The sequence below is a fragment of the Microcaecilia unicolor genome, unplaced genomic scaffold (assembly GCF_901765095.1).
Source record: "Microcaecilia unicolor unplaced genomic scaffold, aMicUni1.1, whole genome shotgun sequence".
Classification (NCBI taxonomy): Eukaryota; Metazoa; Chordata; class Amphibia; order Gymnophiona; family Siphonopidae; genus Microcaecilia; species Microcaecilia unicolor.
In genome coordinates this window covers 8,139-30,254 of record NW_021963195.1, presented here as the reverse complement: position 1 = coordinate 30,254, position 22,116 = coordinate 8,139, and the positions used below count along the sequence as shown (strand labels likewise).

Genomic DNA, 22,116 nt, shown 5'->3' with positions numbered 1-22,116 from the left:
GATATGGAAATCGAGGTGATTAAATTTTTCAGATGATGCAAAACTACTCAAGGTTGTTAAAACACATGCAGACTGTGAAATATTGCAGGAAGACCTTAGGAAACTGTAAGGCTGGGCATCCAAATGGCAGATGAAATTTATTGTGGACAATGCAAGGTGCTGCACATTGGAAAGAATAATCCGAATCATAGTTACCTGATGCTAGGTTCTACCTTGGGAATAAGCAACCAAGAAAAAGATCTAGGTGTCATTGTAGATAATACGCTGAAATCTTATGCTCAATGTGTGGCAGCAGCCAAAAAAGCAAACAGGATGTGAGGAATTATTAGGAAAGGGATGGTGAACAAGACCAAACATACTATATTACCTCTGTATCGCTCCATGGTACGACTGCACCTTGAGAATTGCTTGGTTGCTGTATTTCAAAAAAGATATAGCGGAATTAGAAAATGTTCTAAGAAGAGCGACCAAAATGATAAAGGGGATGAAACTCTTCTCATATGAGGAAAGGCTAAAGAGGTTAGGACTTTTCACCTTGGAAAAGAGACAGATTAAGGGAGATATGATTAAAGTCTATAAAATCCTGAGTGGTGTAGAATGAATAGAAGTGAATTGATTTTTTTACATGCTCCAAAAGTACAAAGACTAGGGACACTCAAGAAAGTTACATGGAAATACTTTTAAAACAAATGGGAGGAAACATTTTTTCACTTAACGAATAGTTAAGCTCTGGAACTCTTTGCCAGAGGATGTGGTAACAGTGGTTAGTGTATCTGAGTTTAAAAAAGGCTTGGACAAGTTCCTGGAGGAAAAGTCTATTGTCTGCTATTGAGACAGACACGGGGGAAACTACTACTTGCCCTGGCATTTGTAACATAGAACGTTGCCACATTTTGGGTGACCTGGCTTGGCCACTTTTGGAAGCAGGATTCTGGACTAGATGGACCATTGGTCTGACTCAGTATGGGCTGCTCTAAAGTTCTTAAGATCATCACATATGATAACACCCAAGTCCCACTCCTCTTTCTTGCACAGAAGTTCTTCACCCCCTTAAACAGTGCCATTCTCTTGTGTTTTTGCAGGCCAAATGCATGACCCTGCATTTTATTTAGCATTAATTATTAGCTGCCAAATTCTGGACCATTCTTCAAGCTTGGCTAGGTGCTTCCTAATGTTGTTCACACCATCAGAGTTGTCTACCCTATTGAAGATTTTGGCATTGTCTGCAAAGAGGAAAACCTTACTAGACAGCCCTTCAGCAATATCATTTAAAAAAAATGTTAGAACCGGCCCACCACTGATCACACTACTGGTAACATCCCTTTCCTTAGACTGAGCTCCATTTACTACTACCCTCTGTCGCCTTTCACTCAACCAGTTCTTATGTCGCCTTTCACTCAACCAGTTCTTAACCCAGTCAGTCACTTTAGGGCCCATACCATGTGCACTCAGTTTATTTATTAGTTGTTCCTAGAGGAGAACTGTGATGCTAGCCACTGCAGGAGTGCCTTTCTACTTCATCCCAAACTCGTCTAACCTGCTTCAATGCCCTTAGAAGCTTCTTTTTTTAAACTGTGGCCTAAGATTGCAAACGTCTCCCCTTCTGTCTGTTCCCATTTCCTGATAACTCCTGTGGGACTTAGCCACATTCCTTGCATGACTTACAGGGTAACTCAGTTGCTTCTGGTTTCAACCTGCTCCTGCAAGGGAGGAACTCTGACCTTGCTCTTGAGGCAAACCACCTAATGGCCCCCACTTGGGGTATGGAAGTGGAGGGAAGAAAAACAGAAGGAGCTGTCTTCTTTTCTTGCGGAGTGGAGGAGTAGCCTAGTGGTTAGTGCAGTGAGCTTTGATCCTGGGGAACTGAGTTTGATTCCCACTGCAGCTCCTTGTGACTCTGGGCAAGTCACTTAATCCTCCATTGCCCCAGTACAAAATAAGTACCTGAATATAAGTAAACCGCTTTGAAAGTAGTTGCAAAAACCTCAGAAAGGCGGTATATCAAGTCCCATTTCCCTTTCCCCTTTCTTTAGATTACTTGATTCTGTTCTGTATGGACAGGGCAAAATAAGGTCTTTGGTGGGAGGGTAGCTTACTCAGACCCAAGGGGCCTAGTGGCAAAAAAAAAAAGGAGGGGGGTTAGGGAGACTCCAAGCTTCTGAACAAGAGTAATTGGAGAACTGCTATCCTGGGAGTACAAATTCAGATCCTGCTGCACCAGCTCAAAACACGTCCTCAATCTGCTGGAAATACTGAAGAGCTATAGGCAGCACCAAACCCCCATAAGGGAACCGGTGAGCTCCAAGCTTTTTCCCTGGCTCCTTCTGCTGGCAGGGGAACATAACTTTCTGGGTTGGTATGGACAATAAAGAAATTGAAATGTTATAGCTCAAGGATCTGTCCTCGGACCCCTTCTTTTCTCAATCTACACCTCTTCCCTGGGCTCGCTGATCTCATCTCATGAGTTCCAATATCATCTCATGCTGACGACACCCAGTTTTATCTCTCCACACCAGACATCACTGCGGAAACCCAGGCCAAAGTATCGGCCTGCTTATCCGACATTACTGCCTGGATCTCCAACCGCCACCTAAAACTGAATATGGCCAAGACGGAGCTCATTGTCTTTCCACCCAAATCCACTTCTCCTGTCCCTCCATTCTCTATTTCAGTTGACAATACCCTCATCCTCCCTGTCTCATCTGCCCGCAACCTCGGAGTCATCTTCGACTCCTCTCTCTCCTTCTCTGCGCATATCCAGCAGACAGCCAAGACCTGTCGCTTCTTTCTCTATAACATCAGCAAAATTCGCCCCTTCCTCTCTGAGCACACCACCCGAACTCTCATCCACTCTCTCATTACCTCTCGCCTTGACTACTGCAACCTACTCCTCACTGGCCTCCCACTTAGCCATCTATCCCCCCTTCAATCTGTTCAGAACTCTGCTGCGCGTCTTATCTTCTGCCTTGACCGATATGCTCATATCACCCCTCTCCTCAAGTCACTTCACTGGCTCCCGATCAGGTACCACATACAGTTCAAGCTTCTCCTACTAACCTACAAATGCACTTGATCTGCAGCCCCTCAATACCTCTCTACCCTCATCTCCCCTTATACTCCTACCCGTAACCTCCGCTCACAGGACAAATCCCTCCTCTCAGCGCCCTTCTCCACCACCGCCAACTCCAGGCTCTGCCCTTTCTGCCTCGCCTCACCCTGTGCTTGGAATAAACTCCCTGAGCCCATACGCCAAGCCCCCTCCCTGCCCATCTTCAAATCCTTGCTCAAAGCCCACTTCTTCAATGTCGCCTTCTGCACCTAACCATGATACCTCCATTCAGGAAATCTAGACTGCCCCAATTTGACTGACTGTATTTTGTGTCCTTTTTGTGTCCTTTGGACTGTAAGCTCTTTTGAGCAGGGACTGTCCTTCTTTGTTTAATTGTACAGCGCTGCGTAACCCTAGTAGCGCTTTAGAAATGTTAAGTAGTAGTAGTATAGCTCTCTTCCAGTCTGTAGTTTTGAATAACTTTATCCCAGTGCACTTTTTGCAGTACCGTGTTTGGCATGTTCAGTTCATACAACAAAAGCACTTGATTCTTCATCCAGAAGATTCAAATTAGCTCAGTTGCTGTCACAGGACTTGGTTTCTATTTAACCTATGGGCCTTGCCAAGGCAGTTTTTTAAACCAGGGCTAATTTGACTTTGCTATGGATTCAAAACTTATTTTTTGTAATTACTTTAGAATATTTCTGTAATTATTGTTTCATATTGAAAGCTTAGAGTATTCTATATAGGTCAGTGAAAGAAATCCCTATGTTTATGCATTTTGAATTGTAGTTTTAATATGTGAACATATACAACAGTGTGAAATTTTTTAGAAGGCAGGGAGAGAGAGAACCTGTTTTGCTATTGGCCATGAGTCAGAAAAACAAAGCAATTTTATTTGCCCTTTTTATTTATTTATTTTTGTAAGGCGACTTCTGTATTTATGAAAAATATCTTTCAGAAACAAGCTGTACTTATACTAAAAACTGTGTATCTTATTCTTAATACATTATAAAGATTCATGTTGTAAATGTTTTATCTAGGATTATTATATACATAATGTTTCTTCCCTCTCTGCCACAAGCTGAAGTGCAAAGAGACATGGAGTCTTAATGGTCTGGTGAAGCATCTCTTCAACAAACAGCTCCTGAAGGAGAAATTGGTGCGCTGTAGTAACTGGGCTCAGTTTCCTCTAAGTGACGAGCAGAAGATCTATGCTGCCACAGATGCTTATGTACGTACCCACATTCACACTGCATTATCTTTGTATATGCCTTTAGTTAAGGCATCAGAGCCTGCTTTCTCATGCTTCATTCTCGTAAATCAGCAGTATAGCACAGCTCTCTGAAGCATGTCATTCAAAAGCATTTTGTGGTCTGCAAAAAACTAGAGCTTTAGCCACTAATTCTAGGCATTGGATATGTTCAGTGTTTCTTTATTTCTGTACATTTAGATATAACCGTGTGCATAGCTTGAAGTTTCTCTACATTGTGGCAGTGTATAAGTGTCGCTGTGCAAATAGAGTTCACTGTATCAAGACCCTTATGGAAACTGTTTCAGGTGCTAGTGTTTATTGCTACTTGGTAGCATCTCAGAAAAGAGTCAATCCAATTTTCTTAATAAATTTTGTATGCCTTGTGTGGCAAGAAGTGAAGTGCAGCTCTCCATCTACACTACCTTCCAGGTTGGAGGGGAAGGGAAACAGAACTGTTATGTATGTTTATCTTGATTAAATTGTAACCTTCTTGATGCAGAGACTTTCTCCTCTGTATATCATTTTATAGGTCTAGTAGCGCTTTAGAAGTGGTTAGCGTGTAATAATAGTAGTAGAGCTGAGGATAAAGGTGAGGGAGACAGGCATGGGAATCGGGGTAGGAGAACGGGCATGAATATATTTGCCTTTCTTGAGCACTAAAATGTCTAGCTTAGGCTCTAGCACAGTGACTTCTGTAAAGCACCAGACAGAAATTTGAAAAGGGCCTGATTGCAGCTGGGTGCATGTATGTATGTGTGTTTATGCTTGTGGTCAAGGCTCATTGAGAGAGCATCTGGGACATTTCAGCAACTCTCTGAATGGATTTCATTGGGTCATAGCATATTTGCTGGGAAAATTAAATATCATAGTTCTTTGTATCGTGTTTTTCAAACATTTGATGACAGCAAGTATTGTATATTGCTAGCTGGTCATACTTTACATGTCTGTAACCTCTGGCTCATGCCAAGTGAAATGATAAAAACATGTGTTTGCCTCCTTAGAACAGAAGGAATTCTCTCTTAAAAATAGTTTTAGTGGTTTTATTTTTGGGCAGAAAAAAAACCTTGTGTTGGTTAAATTAATTCATACATACAGCCAACCACATGAAATAACTTACATGTCAGTGACCTTATTTGGGGTTAAGATCAGCCATGGCCCTAGGGCAGGGATGCAGTAGTTCAGGCCTGGAGTGCTGCAAGCAGGTTAGGTTTTCAGTTTATCCCTAATGAATATGCAAGAAATAGATTTGTATACAATGGAAGTGGTAGCCATGGAAATCCTATATCATGCATATTCATTAAGGATATCCTGAAAACCTACCATGTTTGCAGTACTCCAGACCTGAACTCCTGCATCCCTGCCCTAGGCTCTACTCTATGGAGAATTAACTTGATTCAATAGGGATGAGTTCATTGGTGGGTTTTTATTTTCCTTCTCCAGAAGTTTCCTCATCCTGAACTTCCATCTCGTTTGGAATTGTTCTCCTTTTTGGTCTGTGGTTCGACATGAACCTTCATTCACAACTTGGGATTATTTGCATTTTATTTTCATATTCCCATTGTAACTCAGCCCAGCCGTCACAGTGACCATCCTCAGCCAGAGGTCACAGACTCTGGCTCTCTCTAGAATGCGCTAATATAGATTCCAATTTTGACTTTGGCTGGACTACAGAGCTTGGACATTGGCTTGGACTGCAGAGCATTTGTAATCACAACTGGCTTGGGAAATGGAATCCTAACCTTTGATTTAAATGAAATTCTTTAGATAGCAATGGGCAGCACTTGCATCTGAACTCCTTGACCAGCCCAAAGCTATTTTCAGTACAGTTCAGAGCTGAAAAGCACTTCAAATACATGCATATGCTTCCTTTGCCCTCACTTGTTTCTCATACCTAGAATTTATTGGGGTGTTTATATTTTTGCAGGCTGGTCTCCTTATTTACCAAAAACTAGAAAAAATGAGTGCTGCAGAACAGACACTGCTGAGCTGTGAAAGTGGTAAGTTGAATCTTGTGGGCATAATCCAAAACAGCTGGTAAATCATAAATGATTATACAATATGTAACAAAATGCTGTCATTTAGATGCCCTGTGCAGTAATTGAAGCTTTAAACGGCACTCTAAATAGGTGAAATGAAAAAAGATGTAGCACAAGTATATTTGTTCTCACAAGTTGCAGGACTTATTTTTGGCAGTTTTTTTTTTTAAATAATGCTTTTATTATTAATATAATCAAATATACAAGTATCCATAAACTTGAAAAGATTAGAAAACAGGAATACAACAATATAAAGCAAAAAGAGGAAAGTCTCATTATTTAGTCCACAATATCAGGAGACAAGAAAAAAAAAAAGAAAAAATTAGAAAATATAATGTATCATCATTGGAGCAGAAATGAGCTATAAAAGCCTACAGCCAGAAGGCGCCATTCTCCAGGCAGTACTTTAGGGCAAACTATAACACCAATTTCTTCTCTGGCCACAATAAATTCAACCAGCTGCTTGGGTTAAAACAGGAATTTTTTTTCCTTGATAGGAAATACAACATTTTACTGGAAATTTCAAAATAAATGAAGCTCCCAAAGCCAGTATCCTCGGCCAAAGGGCCAAGAACTCTTTCCTGCGCTTTTGTGTTCCTTGAGATAAATCAGGATAAATATGAATTTTTGATCTCAAGAACTGTTCATTACCGCATTCAATTCAAGCTTCTGCTACTAACCTACAAATGTACTCGATCTGCAGCCCCTCCTTACCACTCAACCCTCATCTCCCCTTACGTTCCTACCCGTAACCTCCGCTCCCAAGACAAATCCCTCCTTTCAGTACCCTTCTCCACCACCGCCAACTCCAGGCTCCGCCCTTTCTGCCTCGCCTCACCCCACCCCACGCATGGAACAAACTCCCCGAGCCCATACGCCAGGCCCCCTCCCTGCCCATCTTCAAATCTCTGCTTAAAGCCCACCTCTTCAATGTCGCCTTTGGCACCTAACCTCTACACCTCTACCCAAGAAATCTAGACTGCCCCAACTTGACATTTCGTTCTTTAGATTGTAAGCTCCTTTGAGCAGGGACCGCCCTTTTTGTTTATTTTGTACAGCGCTGCGTAACCCTAGTAGCGCTCTAGAAATGTTAAGTATTAGTAGTATGATGGAAATATAATTTCAAAACATAATCTGTCATGTTCCAAATCAAAAGTTACAAGGAGAGTTGTTCTAACAACCTCCAGTGAACTGTCCAAAAAAGCTGTTAAATCTAGCTCAACTGGAGGATCCCTCTTCACTCCAACCAGAGTTGAACTTCCAGATTTTCCCCCAAGAGTCAAGTACTTAGTTCTCACAAGAGGTGGAACGCTCTCTAAAGGGATAAGCAGTATCTCTTGGAAGTATCTGCGCACCATTTCAGTAGGAGATATATTCTTCATACTTACCAGTTTCTGGGCTATCAAAGATCTTTCTTTCAACAAAGACAGCTCAAGATGTTTTAATTCAGTTATCTGTTCATCATATCTCTCCAACTGCAGCCCCGTGGGAAACTAACAAATCTAATACAGCAAAAACTGAAAACCAGCCAATCACAATCCCAAAGGGTTGTATAGAGTGAACATACAACAATAACGAAAATGTGGGAATTACCCTCAGAAACCAAGGCTTCCACCAAGGTCTGACCAGCAGGACTCTGATATCTATATAAGATTTTTGTGTCCGCTGTCTAATCTCTTTCATAGGGTAAAACTTTCCCACTTGCTCTCAACTGAAACTGTTCTCATTTAAACATAAGTTTCAAGACATTACTGAGTATACAAATATTCCCAAGTTACAGCTTAGCATAGATAAACTTAGCTTTCTCTTAGCTGACTTGGTAACCCCACATTCCAACTGCTGATTTTCATTCAACGGGGCCCAAATCGTTTCACCCACTTCAGGGCTTCATCAGGAACCACCCAGTTTAAACATGATTACAGGAGTATTGATTTAGCTGACTAGACTTCTAGCAAACAGTTTCACAGGCTTCTCAGGTTCGAGCCTCTCAGCAGGTCACAGCTTGGCAGATGTTGAGGCTCTTGGGCCACATGGTATCCATAGCATACGTAACACCTATGACACGTCTTAACATGAGATCATCCCAATGGACCCTGGCTTCTCAGTGGTATCAAAACACGGAAAATTTGGAAGATGTCATCCGAGTGTCTCTAGAGTTTGTTTGCTCACTTCATTGGTGGATCGTTTGATCCAATTTGACTCTAGGACTTCCATTCCAAATACCTCAGCCCAGGGCCCCCAAGAGACATAGCCAGGTCTGGGGCAAAACCGGACTGCCGCAAGCCGCCCCACCCCCACACTTGCACCGCCGTTCCTGCCTGCCCGGTCCCTTACCTTTTTGTCTTTGCCTCCAAGTGGACCCTGCACTTGGACCTTGTGCTGGCACCCTGCACTGCCAAGCCGCTTCCTTTGTGCCTGCTCCCACGGTCTGTCCTCTCCTGTCCGTGCCAGGAGTCAGCACCCCGATGATTGCATAAATGTGATATCGCTCTAATGCAGTCATCCGGGTCCTGGGTGGCACGCAGGAGCAGGGGAGGACAGACCCAGAAATAGGCAGGAAGAAGAAGCTTACTGGCGCCAGGCCCAGGGAATTTTGCCCCCCCCCCCCCCCCCGTTGATGGCCTTTCTTAGCCACAAAAGGTGCTGACGATGGATGCATCCCTCTTGGGTTGAGAAGCTCATTTAGATGGGTTCCACACTCAAGGTGTTTGGTCTGCTCAGGAAATGAATCTTCAGATCAATCTCCTGGAGCTCTGGACGATCTGAAACGCTCTAAAGGCTTTCAGAGACTGACTGAATGAATCATGCCCTCTCTGTCAGGAGGCCGTCCAGATGTGGCATTGGGCTTGCCAACACGGCATGTACCTCCGAGCCACTTATCTAGTGGGCAAAATCAACAGCCTGGCCGACAGACTGAGCAGGGGTTATTCAATAGCATGAGTGGTCTCTCAGCATGACTGTTGTTCGCAAGATCTTCCAAATGTGGGGCACCCCCTCGGTGGATCTCTTTGACACTCAAATCAATCACAAAGTCCCTCAGTTTTGTTCCAGGCTTCAGGCCCATGGCATAACGTCAGATGCCTTCCTTCTCTATTGGAGGACAGGTCTACTCTGTGCATATCCTCCCATACCTCTTGTGGGGAAGACTTTGCTGAAACTCAAGCAAGATTGCGGAACCATGATTCTGATCACACCTTGCTGGCCTCGACAGATCTGGTTCCCTCCTGTTTTGGAGTTATCCTCCGAGGAACTGTGGATTATTTTCTGACCCTCATAACTCAAAACAAGGGATCTCTTACATCCCAACCTTCAGTCTCTGGCTCTTGCAGCTTGGATGTTGAGAACGTAGAATTTTCTTCCTTGGGTCTTTTTGGAGGGTGTCTACCGGGTCTTGCTGGCTTCCAGGAAAGATTCCACTAAGAGGTTTTATTCTTTCAAATGGAGGAGGTTTGCCATCTGGTGTGAGTGCAAGGCCCTAGATCCCCTTGCTTGCCATGCACAGACCCTGCTTGAATACCTTCACTTATCTGAATCTGGTCTAAAGATCAACTTTGTAAGGGTTCACCTTAGTGCAATTAGTGCTTATCATTATGTAGAAGGTAAGCCCATCTCTGGACAGCTTCTAGTTGTTCGATTCATGAGAGGTTTTCTTCTGTCAGACCCCTTCCAGTGTCATGGGATCTCAACTTCACTCACCCAGGTGATGAAAGCTCCTTTTGAGCCACTGAATAACTTCCATCTGAAGTACTTCATTTTCTTAGTGGCTGTTACTTCAGCTCATAGGGTCAGTGAGCTTCAGACCTTTGCAGTGGATGCTTCTTATACTAAGTTTAATCACAACAGAGTAGTCCTCCACACACATCCTAAGTTCCTGCCAAAGGTGGTGTCGGAGTTCCATCTAAACCAGTCGATTGTCTTGCCAACATTCTTTCCCCGACCTCATGCCCATCCTGGCGAGAGCACCTTGCACACCTTGGACTGCAAGAGAGCATTGGCCTATTACATGGAGCGGACCAGGCCCCACAGACAGTCTGCCCAGCTTTTTATTTCTTTTGATCCCAACAGGATGGGGGTCGCCATCGGGGAAACGCATCATCTCTAATTGGCTGGCAGAGCCATGGCTGCGTCAGTAATGCACTTGTGGTCAGCCTCCACTGAAGAATTTGCAAGGCTGGGATGTGATCTTCAGTCCTCTCATTACTGCCTCAAGCAGGATACCCGTCATGACAGTCGGTTCGGGCAGACAGTGTTGCAGAATCTGTTTGAGGTCTAGAATCCAACTCCACCCCCCCCCCCCTCCCCACAAGGCCCATTTTATTTTGTTCCAGGCTCCACTCGCACTCAGTTTGTATACAGTTTCAGGTTGATTTCAGTTATGTCCTCACCGTTGTGAGGCCCGATTGACCAATGTTTGTTATATTTCGTGAGCCTAGGTGCTAGGAATTCCCCACTTGTGAGAAGAAATAGGCCTGTTTGTCCTTGGAGAAAGTGAAGATACTTACCTGTAGCAGTTATTCTCTGAGGACAGCAGGCCTTATATTCTCACAATCCCTCCCACCTCCCCTTGGAGTTGTCTCCTTTCTTGTTTTTACTTTTTTGCTATAGTATATAACTGAGGAGACCACGCTAGTCATAAGTCCCGGACTTGGCAACGTGGGTTGGCGTCACCCACTTATGAGAATATAAGGCCTGCTGTCCTTGGAGAATACCTGCTACAGGTAAGTATCTTTGCTTTATTACTTTACTGTACTTTCTCCATATCCTTTCCTTATCTATGCTCCTTTCTCCTATCCATGACTCCACCCCTTGTTGCTAGGATTCTAGCTTCATCCTCCCTCCCTCATCTTTGACATCCTATCCCCATTGCTGATTCCCCTTTCTTCTTTCTCAGTGCCGATTGCTAAGATCACTTTAACCCAAGAAACCTTAAAGGAGAGGTCAGAAAATATATTCTTTTAACTAAAATAACATCCATATTATTTAATACAAATTCTATGTTAATTTATTGCTATAGAGGTTCAGAAAATGTACAGCAGAATTTCTTAACACCACAGGAAAATGGGAGCTATGAATGTACTATTTTGTTTTGTTTTGTACAGTTTAAACATAGAAAATTAAAATAAACCCCATCACCCTCCAAAAAACAAGATTCACAGTCCTAACTCTAGATTTATTTTTTTCTTTTCTAACACTTGATTTTTTTTTCAGTAATGTTTGATCATGTAACCTGCTTGAATTTTCAATATAATATTCAAAGTGTTTGAATATTATAGCTTCCCCCATCCCCCTACTGCTTAAGATTTTATTAGGGCAAACTGTAAGCTGCTTTGTCTATAACGAGGGCATGCCAGTGTTCACATTTCTTAAAAACTTACGTTGTGAAAAACTTCTAGGACTAGATAACCCTTATCAGAGAAACTGGGTAAAAATTGGATGGATGAAGGAATTCAAATATGTAAAATATTATCCCACTTTTTATCTGTGGGAAAAATGCTAATTATATCAGACCTGATTGCAGATTTTTTTTGTGTGAGTGAGTACAAAAGTAAATATGACACTATTGTGGTAAGTGAATGAAAAAGAGAGCTCATTAGTGGAATGAAGGTAATGGTTGAGAGAGCGAGAAAACATAATGAGGAAGATAATATGGAATACATGAAGAGAATTAAAAATAGGAAGACGTGAAAAGACAATAAGAAAAAAATTGGAGAATATGAAGAGTTAGAAAAACAATCAAGGAAAGATTTGGAAAATTGTAATCCTATGTAATAAAATTCCTGGACACATGCTTTTCACTCAACTAATTGTTAAAGCTCTGGAACTCATTGTCAGAGGATGAGGTAACAGCAGTAAGTATGTCTGAGTTTAAAGGTTTGGACAAGTTCCTGGAGGAAAAGACCATGTCTTGCTTAATAACAGATTATGGGAAAAGCCACTATTTACCCTGATATCGGTAGTATGGAATCTTGCTACTCTTTAGGATTCTGCCAGGTACTTGTGACTTGGACTTGCCACTGTTGGAAGCAGGATATTGGGCTAGATGGACCATTGATCTGACCCTGTATGGCCAATCTTATGTAGAGTTTGATGGTAGATAAAGACTCACTTTAGTATTTGTCACACTCCCTTAAACCATACAAGGACTGTGGAGTCTCGTCATTCAAGTCACTGATGGACTGGGGAGAAGTTTGCATGCTCAGTCCCTTTATTTGATGGTTGGTGGCATGGATGTTTGCTGTTCAACTTTAGACAGAGTTAACAGAAAACCAGCAAAACCAGATTCTTGAACTTTTTGTTAGCAGGCCAAGAACCATCCATAATTAATTTTTTGTTTGCCTTTGATTTTAACATATGACCTGATGTCTGTATCTGGGCACAGTAAGCAAGCTGCATGGTCAGCCAGAAGCTGAAGTGGCCTCAGTTCCGTGCGATTCTTTCTACTACTGAGTGTCTGAACTGTGGGATGTGCTTTATACAGTGACTGCAAGTTGTCTGTACATCATGTAACGCAGTATTGCCCTTTTGAATAAGCATCTCTATTGATTCTTTGCGGATTGTAATTGTTATTGAATCCACATATTAATTCTCCAAAGGTAATTGTTTATTCTCAGTTACGATATACTGTGATTCACATCATGGCAAAGCGATCTAGAATTTATAAAAGTTAAGGAGAGAGGAGAAAAAGGGGGTATGCACCTGTAGTTTCAAAACAGACCAGTGGCAGCCCTCTCCAAAGGCCCTATTAAAGAAGTAAGTCTTAACACCTGACTTAAATTTTGATAATGTGGTCTCCAGGCGAAATGTTTGGGGAGGAAATTCTACAAGCAAGGGACTAGAATATAAAAAGCTTAGACCCTAGTGGATTCCCATCGTGCTTATGAGGACAGGGAACTAGTTAAGAGTCGGTCATTACTAGTTGTCCTGTAGAAGCCAATGGAGTTAAAGAATCAAAAAGAGGAGCCACAGTCCTGTTTTTAAAACCTTGGATGCAATGACTAAAATTGTAGCTTGTAGCTAACTGGGAGCCAATGATATGTAAAAAAAGAGGAGTGACATGATCATTGGGAGTTAGCAGAATGATAAAGGTGGCTGTTGAGACTGCATATTTGTGGTGAACAAGGTGGTCCTGGCTGGTTTACAGGCTCTTTTGACTAGGGCCCAGCCCACCACCTGAGTGGAGGCCCAGGCTGTTTTGCTAGAGGACACTTGTCACATAGCAACTTTGTCCTCTCTCCATTCATTTGTTAAGCATTACAAGCTGGGTATGTGGGCCAGAGGTGACAGCACCTTTGGCAGGTCGGTTGTGCAGGGAGTCTTGTCGTCCTCCTACGTGATGTATAAGGCTTTGGTAAATCCCATTGGTTTGGACCAATCTAGCTGGAGAATAGGGAAGGTGAAGCTTATTCTTACTTATTAATTTTCTTTCCTTGGCTCCTACTAGACCAGTCCAGGATCCCACCCTGCAAAGCAAGGGGCTGGGGAGTGTTTGTTGTCTGTTTGAGGCTTCAGTGTCTTTGTACCATTTTTCCTTAAGAGCTCTGATTACATTAGACTTCCTTGTATTTGTTTCTGAAGAGGTTTTGGAGGACCGCAGAGGGGTTTCACTGTTTTTATAGGCTTTGTTAGTTTCATGGTAACTGGTTCCAGACTGCACCTGATATTATACTGGTGACGTCACTGGAAACTGTTTGTGTTTCTCTACCTCTATCTGTTGGTTAGGGATATTACCAGGGCTTTTTTTGAGGGGTACAGAGTACCAGCACCTTTTCCATTGTCTTCTAAAATTGACCCACGCTCCCCAAGTTTTAATGAAAGAGCTCAGGTTCTACACACGAATTCTGTGACTGGTTGCAGGGGGCCTGGCTATTGTGGGGTGGGTCCCTCAGTGATCACCCCACCCCTGAAGGGTGGCTTGGCATTTGAGTACCGGCACCCTTTTTCGCTAGAAAAAAACACACTGAATATAACTGATTGGTTTGGACTGGTCTAGCAGGAAATAAATAGTTACAAATAAATTTCATGTTGTATCCTTTACAGCAGTCAAACTCTGTTGCAACCTGTGCTCTTTCTAACAAGCCAGTGGTTGGCTTCCAGAGGTCTTGGCTAGGAAGAGGTAGTGCTGTTCTGACTGAGGCCTGTTCACTAAATAGTGGTAACATGCTCTGAACACCTGTGCTTTCACTTAACATGTTAATATTAATGTGAAGGTTTTACCATTAATGTAATGTTTACCATGTTGAGGCCACCATGAAACAGTTACAACAACTCTAGAAGTGTAGATACAGGTTTTGTGAGAAACTGTGGTAACCATGTGTTCTTTGCACATGTTATTGCAGTGCTTTAACATTCTACTGACTAACAGGCATAGAACCTTTAGTGAACTGTAAATGATCATGTTTCATATGGTGTGATAAATAGGCCTCGATGTCTGAGAAGCAGAACTTTTAGTTTTTGACTTAGCCTCTGTTGGCTTTGTTATAGGGATGTTGTTGCAGCCATGTGAGCTGAAGGAGCAGTTGGCATCTGTGTCTCGGGAGCTGCTGGATCTGGCTGCCCAGGTTCCTGACACTCCAGCACCATCACACAGTGCTCTGAGGTTAGTGGAATCGCAAATTTTATCCTGCTGCTGCTTGTAAATCTCTGGGTATGCAAATTATTTTATTTCTCTGTCTGCCAGAGATGGGCTGGGAGGAGGCATGCATGCCCTCTGTTTTCTGGTTGATGACATAGTTGATTTGCTGTGCTTCTTCAGAAAGCATTGAGAGCAAACCAGCAAAAACTAATTCTTGTAATTTTCTGTAAGCAGATCGAGAACCACCTATAACTGACTTTGTTGACCCTTGATCATAACATGTGAACTGATGTCTATACATAGGTGCAGTAGACAGGCTTCATGGAAAGCTTATGGCTTAGTGGGCATATTTAAAATTAGGGCCTCATCTGATTGATAAAATTTGTAAATAATGCTTGGGGTTAGTTTAAACAGGGAGAGGCGTACTGCAGTACACATTAACTAAAATGAAACAAATGGAAAAGAGGCAAATTAGACTGAAAATGTACTGGAGCTGTAGTACTGAGACTCAATGGGTTTGAAACATTCCTAATACACGATATTCATCTGTGCATGGCTCACACACACTGTTATCTCAGATGGATGAGTGTCCAACATCCCTTGCCCTGCTCTTAAAGCTGGCTTAAATAGGGTTCTGACTCATAACCATCAGCATCTCCTGTGTCACAGTTTGTGTAGCTCTTGATTTTGTCTAACATTGGAGTGGACCCATTTAAATAATGAGGAAAACTTGGCCCATATTGCCTTTACAATGCAACTAAATCTACGTGCGCTATCAAATTCACATCCCTGCTGTTTTTAGAGGCATGAAACAGAATTCACAGTTTTATTTTCACATTTTCATTAATTTAAAATTACACTCTTGTGAAAATTAATGCAAATTTGTTTCTTTTATATATCTGGAAGGTTTTTCCATCATTGCTGAAGCTCTAATAGAGCATTCTTTTGCAGAAAATATTATTATCTACATCTTTGTGATAGTTGCATGTATTCTTTGTTGAAGTGTCATCTGTTTTGTCCTAGGTAGAACTCTTACTGTGTGTGTGTGTAATCCCCCCTCTTTTTTTTTTAAGTATTTGGGTACTGTTTTTGGCAAACTAGAGGTGCTGAAGCTCAGACCTCATTTTATTGATGGATTTTGAGCTGTGGGTATTATTCTGCAAGGGTAAAAGAGGCAATTCAGGTATGAATATGGAAGTATGTGAGTGGGAATTTTCTTTTTCTCCCCCCTTCTTTCCTTTCACTCCTCTGCATTTTCTCATTTCCCTTCACCTTCTCCACCTCTCATCTTTTCCTTTACCCTCCCAATTCTTTTTACCAGCAGCTTCATGCCTGTCTCTTCTCAGTTCCATCCCTGTTACCTGTGCCTCCTTTTTCCTTTCCCTCACGTTTCTTGGAATAGCTATTATATAGTACTATATTAGTTTGTAACAGGATTAATTTGTCACTTTTTATAAATATTCCTTTGTCATATCTGTTTGTAGAACTGTTGATACTCTGACTGGTGTGTTGAAAAAGCTGACTTCATTGAGAAGTATGTTGCTTAACATGGCTGACTCCAAGGACAAGGACAAAGTGGAGGCCATCTCTGATCCAGCTGATGATAAATCAGTCAATGAATATGAACACCAGCACAATAAATCTGATTGGGTGGAAAGTGAAGGGCGAGGCTTAGCAGTGAGTGCATCATGTGCTAGTAAAGAGAGAGAAAAGAATGAAAATGGAGGTGAAGGTACCCAAGTAGTAAAGAATGCTGAAGATCCAGGTCACAATCCCTGTGAAGGCATGGAGAGACATTGCCTGATGTCACTGGACATTACTGAACATGAGCTTAGGATGCTGGAATGTCACAACAAGGAAGACATCACCAGTGAAGAGGTTTGTGTATCAGCTGAGATATTTAAGAAAACAAGAAACTTTTCATGAAAACTTAATGTAAAAAAAGAATAATTTGGGGGATTTTGGAGATGATCAACCTTATCAAATAGGAAATGCCACAGTAATGATCAATAATGATTTGTGTCTTGTAATATGAAGGTAAAGCCAGAGATAAGATAGGCACTGTGTACTAGAAAGCTGCGTGGGAGCGGGGATAGCTGGGTTCCTGCAGGTACTGCGGGAATCCCACTTAGATCCCCTTGGGATGCACCCAGGTCCTTAGGGATTCCTGCGGAAGTGCCTTACTTCCCCTGAGTGCAAGGTGCCTTTCTGGCACATACCTCAAGATACCCTGGTGGTCTAGTGGCTTCTTCTTGGCAGGAAAGATCCCCACTCTTTCCTGCCCGCTGTCGCGGAGCTGATCCTCTCGTCTCTACTTTTTTAAAATGGCAGCCGAGACTTCCAATGGCAGCCTTGTGAAACTTTCGTGGTGCCCCGAAGAAGCCACTAGATCACTAGGGTGCCTTGAGTTATGTGCCAGGAGGGCACCCAGGACCAGAGGGGAGGTAGATGGATGGAGTTGAGATGATAAAAAGTTGAAGCCATTTTAGGTAAGTCTCTGTTTCCCCTTCCTCACATAGCTGTCAATTCCGTACACTCAAAACTTTGCAAGCAAGCCTATGAGCTGCTGCATCCACGTTGTCATTCTTTATTGGAGTCATATTTACTTAATCTCACTTATATTTTCAAACATGCCGGCTTGCGCAGCATACGAATGTACGTAGAGGAAGTGTAATAATGGAATAACTTTTCATAGGTAGAGTAATAATTTTTTGTTATAAATTGTAATCAGTGTGTCATTTTGAGCGGCTGGTTATAGGGACACCCTAGCACATGTTATATTTGTGCAGAGATTTTGAGGCATATTTTCAAAGCAATTAGCCTTCCAAAGTTCCATAGGTTTCTATGGAACTTTGGAAGGCTAAGTGCTTTGAAAATATGCCTCTTTATCTCCTTGTAAAGGGCCAGTAAAACAGACATCATGTTATGAGAATCAGGTGCTCAATATTCAGAGTTTCTGTCTATTTACATTTACAGTATACACTTATATTCTACATTAAACATGAATTAGGTTGAAACCTTGGGAGCATTTCCTGTGCCTACAACAAAAGAAAAAGATGGCATGTGGAACTTGCTTCTTTTGTTTTGTGGATTGCAGTGGTATATTGTAAAAATGCACTTTCCTTTTTTATTGCTACTTTTTCACAGAGTGGTATTGAATAATTAGGGAAGGGCTTCCTTCATTCAGGAGTTTTGTCCAGCGTCAGTCTAAATGTGCCAGCATTGTCCAATTCAGCACACTATTAGCTGCCAAGTTCATACAAAGTTAATTATGTTAAGTAAAAAAAATAAATCAGTTGCCTCAGGCTGCTTGCTTTGTGAATATTCCATCACTGTTGCATTATTGCTACCAAGAATTGCATATTAAGGGCATTTGTTTTAAAACTTTGTTCTAATTCATTTATCCAGTCCTTCCATGCACATGGTTTTGCTTTTAAAACCCAAAGATGAATCCTAAAGGTTGTTGAACAATTAGGTATAAACTGTGTTGTTTATGACTTTGTTTTGGAATTTGGACTGCTTTGGGTCCTGGGCTGATCTGTACATCTGCTTTCTTAAGAGTATGGAAGAAAATGATTTTTATTTTTACTGTTTATAGAATCTGGCTTTCGTGGGGGGTGGGGCTGGAATGGAGAAGATTACTTGCGGTGGAGATAGGTCAGATTCCTGCAGTGACGGATGGGGATGGGTTTGATTCCCCATGGGGATGGACGAGGATGGGTTAGATTTCCACGGGACGGGTTAGATTTCTGTCCCCTGCAACTGTCTACTGTATTCTAACATCAGTATTGAGCAGGTGGGTCTTGCTGTCATTATCTGCTGCTGTTCTGTAAACCCCTGCTCCATGTTGTGATAAGTCATAGGGAGTGCTGACAATTCTGTATATTGTTACAGAAATCTGTTTGCGTCAGTAGCTTATAGGAGTTCTAGGATGCTATTGGTGAGACTAGGTTTCATTAATACATATGATATATTTCAACTTTAATCGGGATTTTTACTCTTCCAGGTACAATCAATTCAAAATACTGCTATCTGACTTCTTTTCCATGCAAAGAAATTTGATCACATTACCCCTCTTCATCAACACCATGGGCGCACAATACAGTATTGGATACATTTTAAGATCTTAGTTCTGGCTCACAGGGTTCTGTATATCGGTATTCTCCATCATTTTTAGTCCTCTTCTATACCATTGCATGCGCTTAAGGATAATCATCATGTGCTACCATTAGTACATCAAATATGGCTCATGTCATCTAGGCATTGTCCCCTTGATCTTCAACGGCATTTGATAGGCCAGGATTGGCATCTGGCTAGTTAAATGCCAGAAAAACGGCTATCCGCCAATATTCAGTGATACATGGCCAACCATATACCCCTGAAATGTGACCGGCCAAGCTTGGCCATGTTCAACCCTAAAATATCTTTGGCTAGTCTGAATTTAACCGGCCAGGACTGAATATCAGCTTAGCTGGTTAAATTCTGACCAGCCAAAGATAAACCTGACACTTGGTGCTGCTCACCGGAAATGTCTCTGCATTGAATATTGGGTCACAGTGCAGACTGCGGGAGTTAGCTGTTCTAACTCCTGCGCTTTGAAAATTAGCCTCTGTGTTATCTTTTCACTGCCTCGTCTCTGTGGAATGTACTTCCCCTTTCTTTGAGAAATGAGTTCTCCTATCAGAAGGTCAGGGCTAGATTTATTGCTTTCTCTGGGACTTAGAGGCAGATGCAGCAACCAAACGTAAAAAAATCAAAATCGTTAAAGTCCCTAACGATTTTTAAAAAACAAAGAATGCACCAAAAAAAAAAGTCACACATGCTCAGATCGGTATTCAAACGTACAATGTATCAAAGAATCACAATACACATCGGTAATCGGCCCCTAAATCATGCGCAGAGCAGCCAAGCGTTTTGCTGGCTGCTCTGCGCATGCTGCAAACGTAAAAACAAAACAAAAAAAAAGCCACAACACATACACGTGGCTACCCGGTCAGCAAAATCCAAAAACAAAGGATCAGGAGGGGGCAAGGGCGCTCATCAGGAGCGTCCTGTATGGACGGCCTTGCCCCCCCCCCCCGCTGCTCCCCACTTTCCGCCGCTCCCCCCCCCCCGAAAAAGCAAAATGCTAGCTGCCCCGGTCCCCCTCCCTTCCTGTTCCTGTGTTCTGCAGAGCTAACTCCGCCTCCCGTCATTCTTTCGCCCCGTGCCCCGCTGCCCCCCCTGAGGTCGACTACGCCGCTCCCCCCCTCCACCGAGACCCCCCTCCCTAGTAACGACCCGAGCAGCGCCTCTCACCTCTTTCTGAAGCGCTGCACGGGCAGGAAGATCTATTGTGTTGGTTGTAGAGTCTCCATGACGTCTCTTCTTCCCTGGCCCAGGCCCCGCCTCCTTCTGACGTAGGTTACTTACGTCAGAAGGAGGCGGGGCCTAGGCCATGGAAGAAGAGACGTCATGGAGACTCTACAACCAACACAATAGATCTTCCTGCCCGTGCAGCGCTTCAGAAAGAGGTGAGAGGCGCTGCTCGGGTCATTAATAGGGAGGGGGGTCTCGGTGGAGGGGGGGAGCGGCGTAGTCGACCTCAGGGGGGGCAGCAGGGGCGGGGCACGGGGCAGAAGAATGACGGGAGGCGGAGTTAGCTCTGCAGAACACAGGAACAGGAAGGGAGGGGGACCGGGGCAGCTAGCATTTTGCTTTTTCGGGGGGGGGGGGGAGCGGCGGAAAGTGGGGAGCAGCGGGGGGGGGGGGGGGCAAGGCCGTCCATACAGGACGCTCCTGATGAGCGCCCTTGCCCCCTCCCGATCCTTTTTTTATTTTTTTTATTTGATGTGTTTTCTGTCGTCCTTTGGACCAATCACAGCGCTTTTAGCTCTGCTAATGCGCTGGGATTGGCTCAAAGTTTGTTTATTTTTTCACTTAATGATTTTTCCTGGCACAGAGCTGTCCTAACGAGAGGTCCAGACCTCTCGTTAGATTTCCTGCCTTTTTCCTGCGTAAAGGCAATCGGAAAAGGTTAGTGCATGTCGTTTCAATGGGGTTTTCACACTAATTGCTCATCTCCATTCCGTTTTCGTTAGCTGCTGGCTTCCTCGGTAAAAGCCCTTTGATGCATGCAACGGATCAAATTTTCCTCGTTGGAGGGTCATTAAAGGCTCATTTAGCTTTAGTGCATCTGCCTCTTAGTGGGAGGTAGGGGGGTTCACTGGCCTGTTCTATCCACTTCCCCATGGATGATGACTTCTGCCTACTCTGCTTTCTTGTCAAGTTGATGGCGTTCTGTTTCCTTGCTCTCTCTTTATGTTAATTTTGGAAACTGTTCTGTTATTTTGAATGACGGTATATCAAACATGATTAAACATATTTATAAACAGAGTAGGAAAATTAGCCTGGGTGCATAACTGATCTGGAGAGTGCCCTCAGAGTATAGTTATTATCAGTGGGAGAAATTATCAAAGGGGGGGGGGGGGGGTTCTGCAGAGGTCTTTCCATAGCAAATTTAGTGTAGTTAAAGGTATCATGTTGCCAGCATTGATCTTGACAAATTCTGAGATCTGTTCTGAAATATGTAGATTCAAACACCCCTAAGTTGCCAATATTAGAGAATATGCCAGTTATTGTTATTTGGGTGCTCTTTGTCAGATGATTGGCTCTACAGCAAGTTTGAGTATTATATATAAGAACTGCCATTACTTTCTATTCTCTCTTCAAAACCTGTGTGCTGTCTTTATAATCTGAAAAAACAATGCAAAACAGTTCACAAATTCAGCAAATAAAATTAAATAGTTACATACTTTGGTTCGTTAGAGAATGGAAATCTCAGAATATGTGTTGATTTAATTTTTCTTCTTTCATAATGTGTTTATGAGACAGAGGAATTAAACTAATCCATAACGAAATAACATAGTAAGATAGTAATTAATGACCTGAACAGTCCATGAACGCTGAAAGTTTCTGGGGCTTGGCTGATTCTTTCTTTAAAAATTTTTTTTTTAATTGGTCTTTAATTACATTTTTCAGTACCAAACATACAGTACACATTGAACTGTGATTACAATAGTAAGAGATACTCCTACATATCCATCACTACCCTCTGTATCTCAAAGCATTTTTACCACCTCTGATCTACCATCCTTTGTTATGGATATCAATTAGCTTCTTAATGGTAAATAATTAAATGTATTTCCCATGTATACTTTTGTGT

The 22,116-nt window shown here is 42.6% G+C and overlaps 1 protein-coding gene across 1 annotated transcript in view; it reads left to right on the top strand.

Moving 5' to 3' along the window:
* The window catches only part of LOC115459062 (Werner syndrome ATP-dependent helicase-like), a gene marked incomplete at its 3' end in the record, with an annotated part of 59,016 nt that extends 42,226 nt beyond the window's left edge, over window positions 1-16,790 (top strand). The window contains exons 7-10 of the mRNA XM_030188926.1: window positions 4,134-4,283; window positions 6,229-6,301; window positions 14,822-14,936; window positions 16,397-16,790. Coding sequence (XP_030044786.1) covers window positions 4,134-4,283; window positions 6,229-6,301; window positions 14,822-14,936; window positions 16,397-16,790 — 732 coding nt within the window. The remainder of the gene's footprint in view (window positions 1-4,133; window positions 4,284-6,228; window positions 6,302-14,821; window positions 14,937-16,396) is intronic.
* Window positions 16,791-22,116: the final 5,326 nt, after the last annotated feature.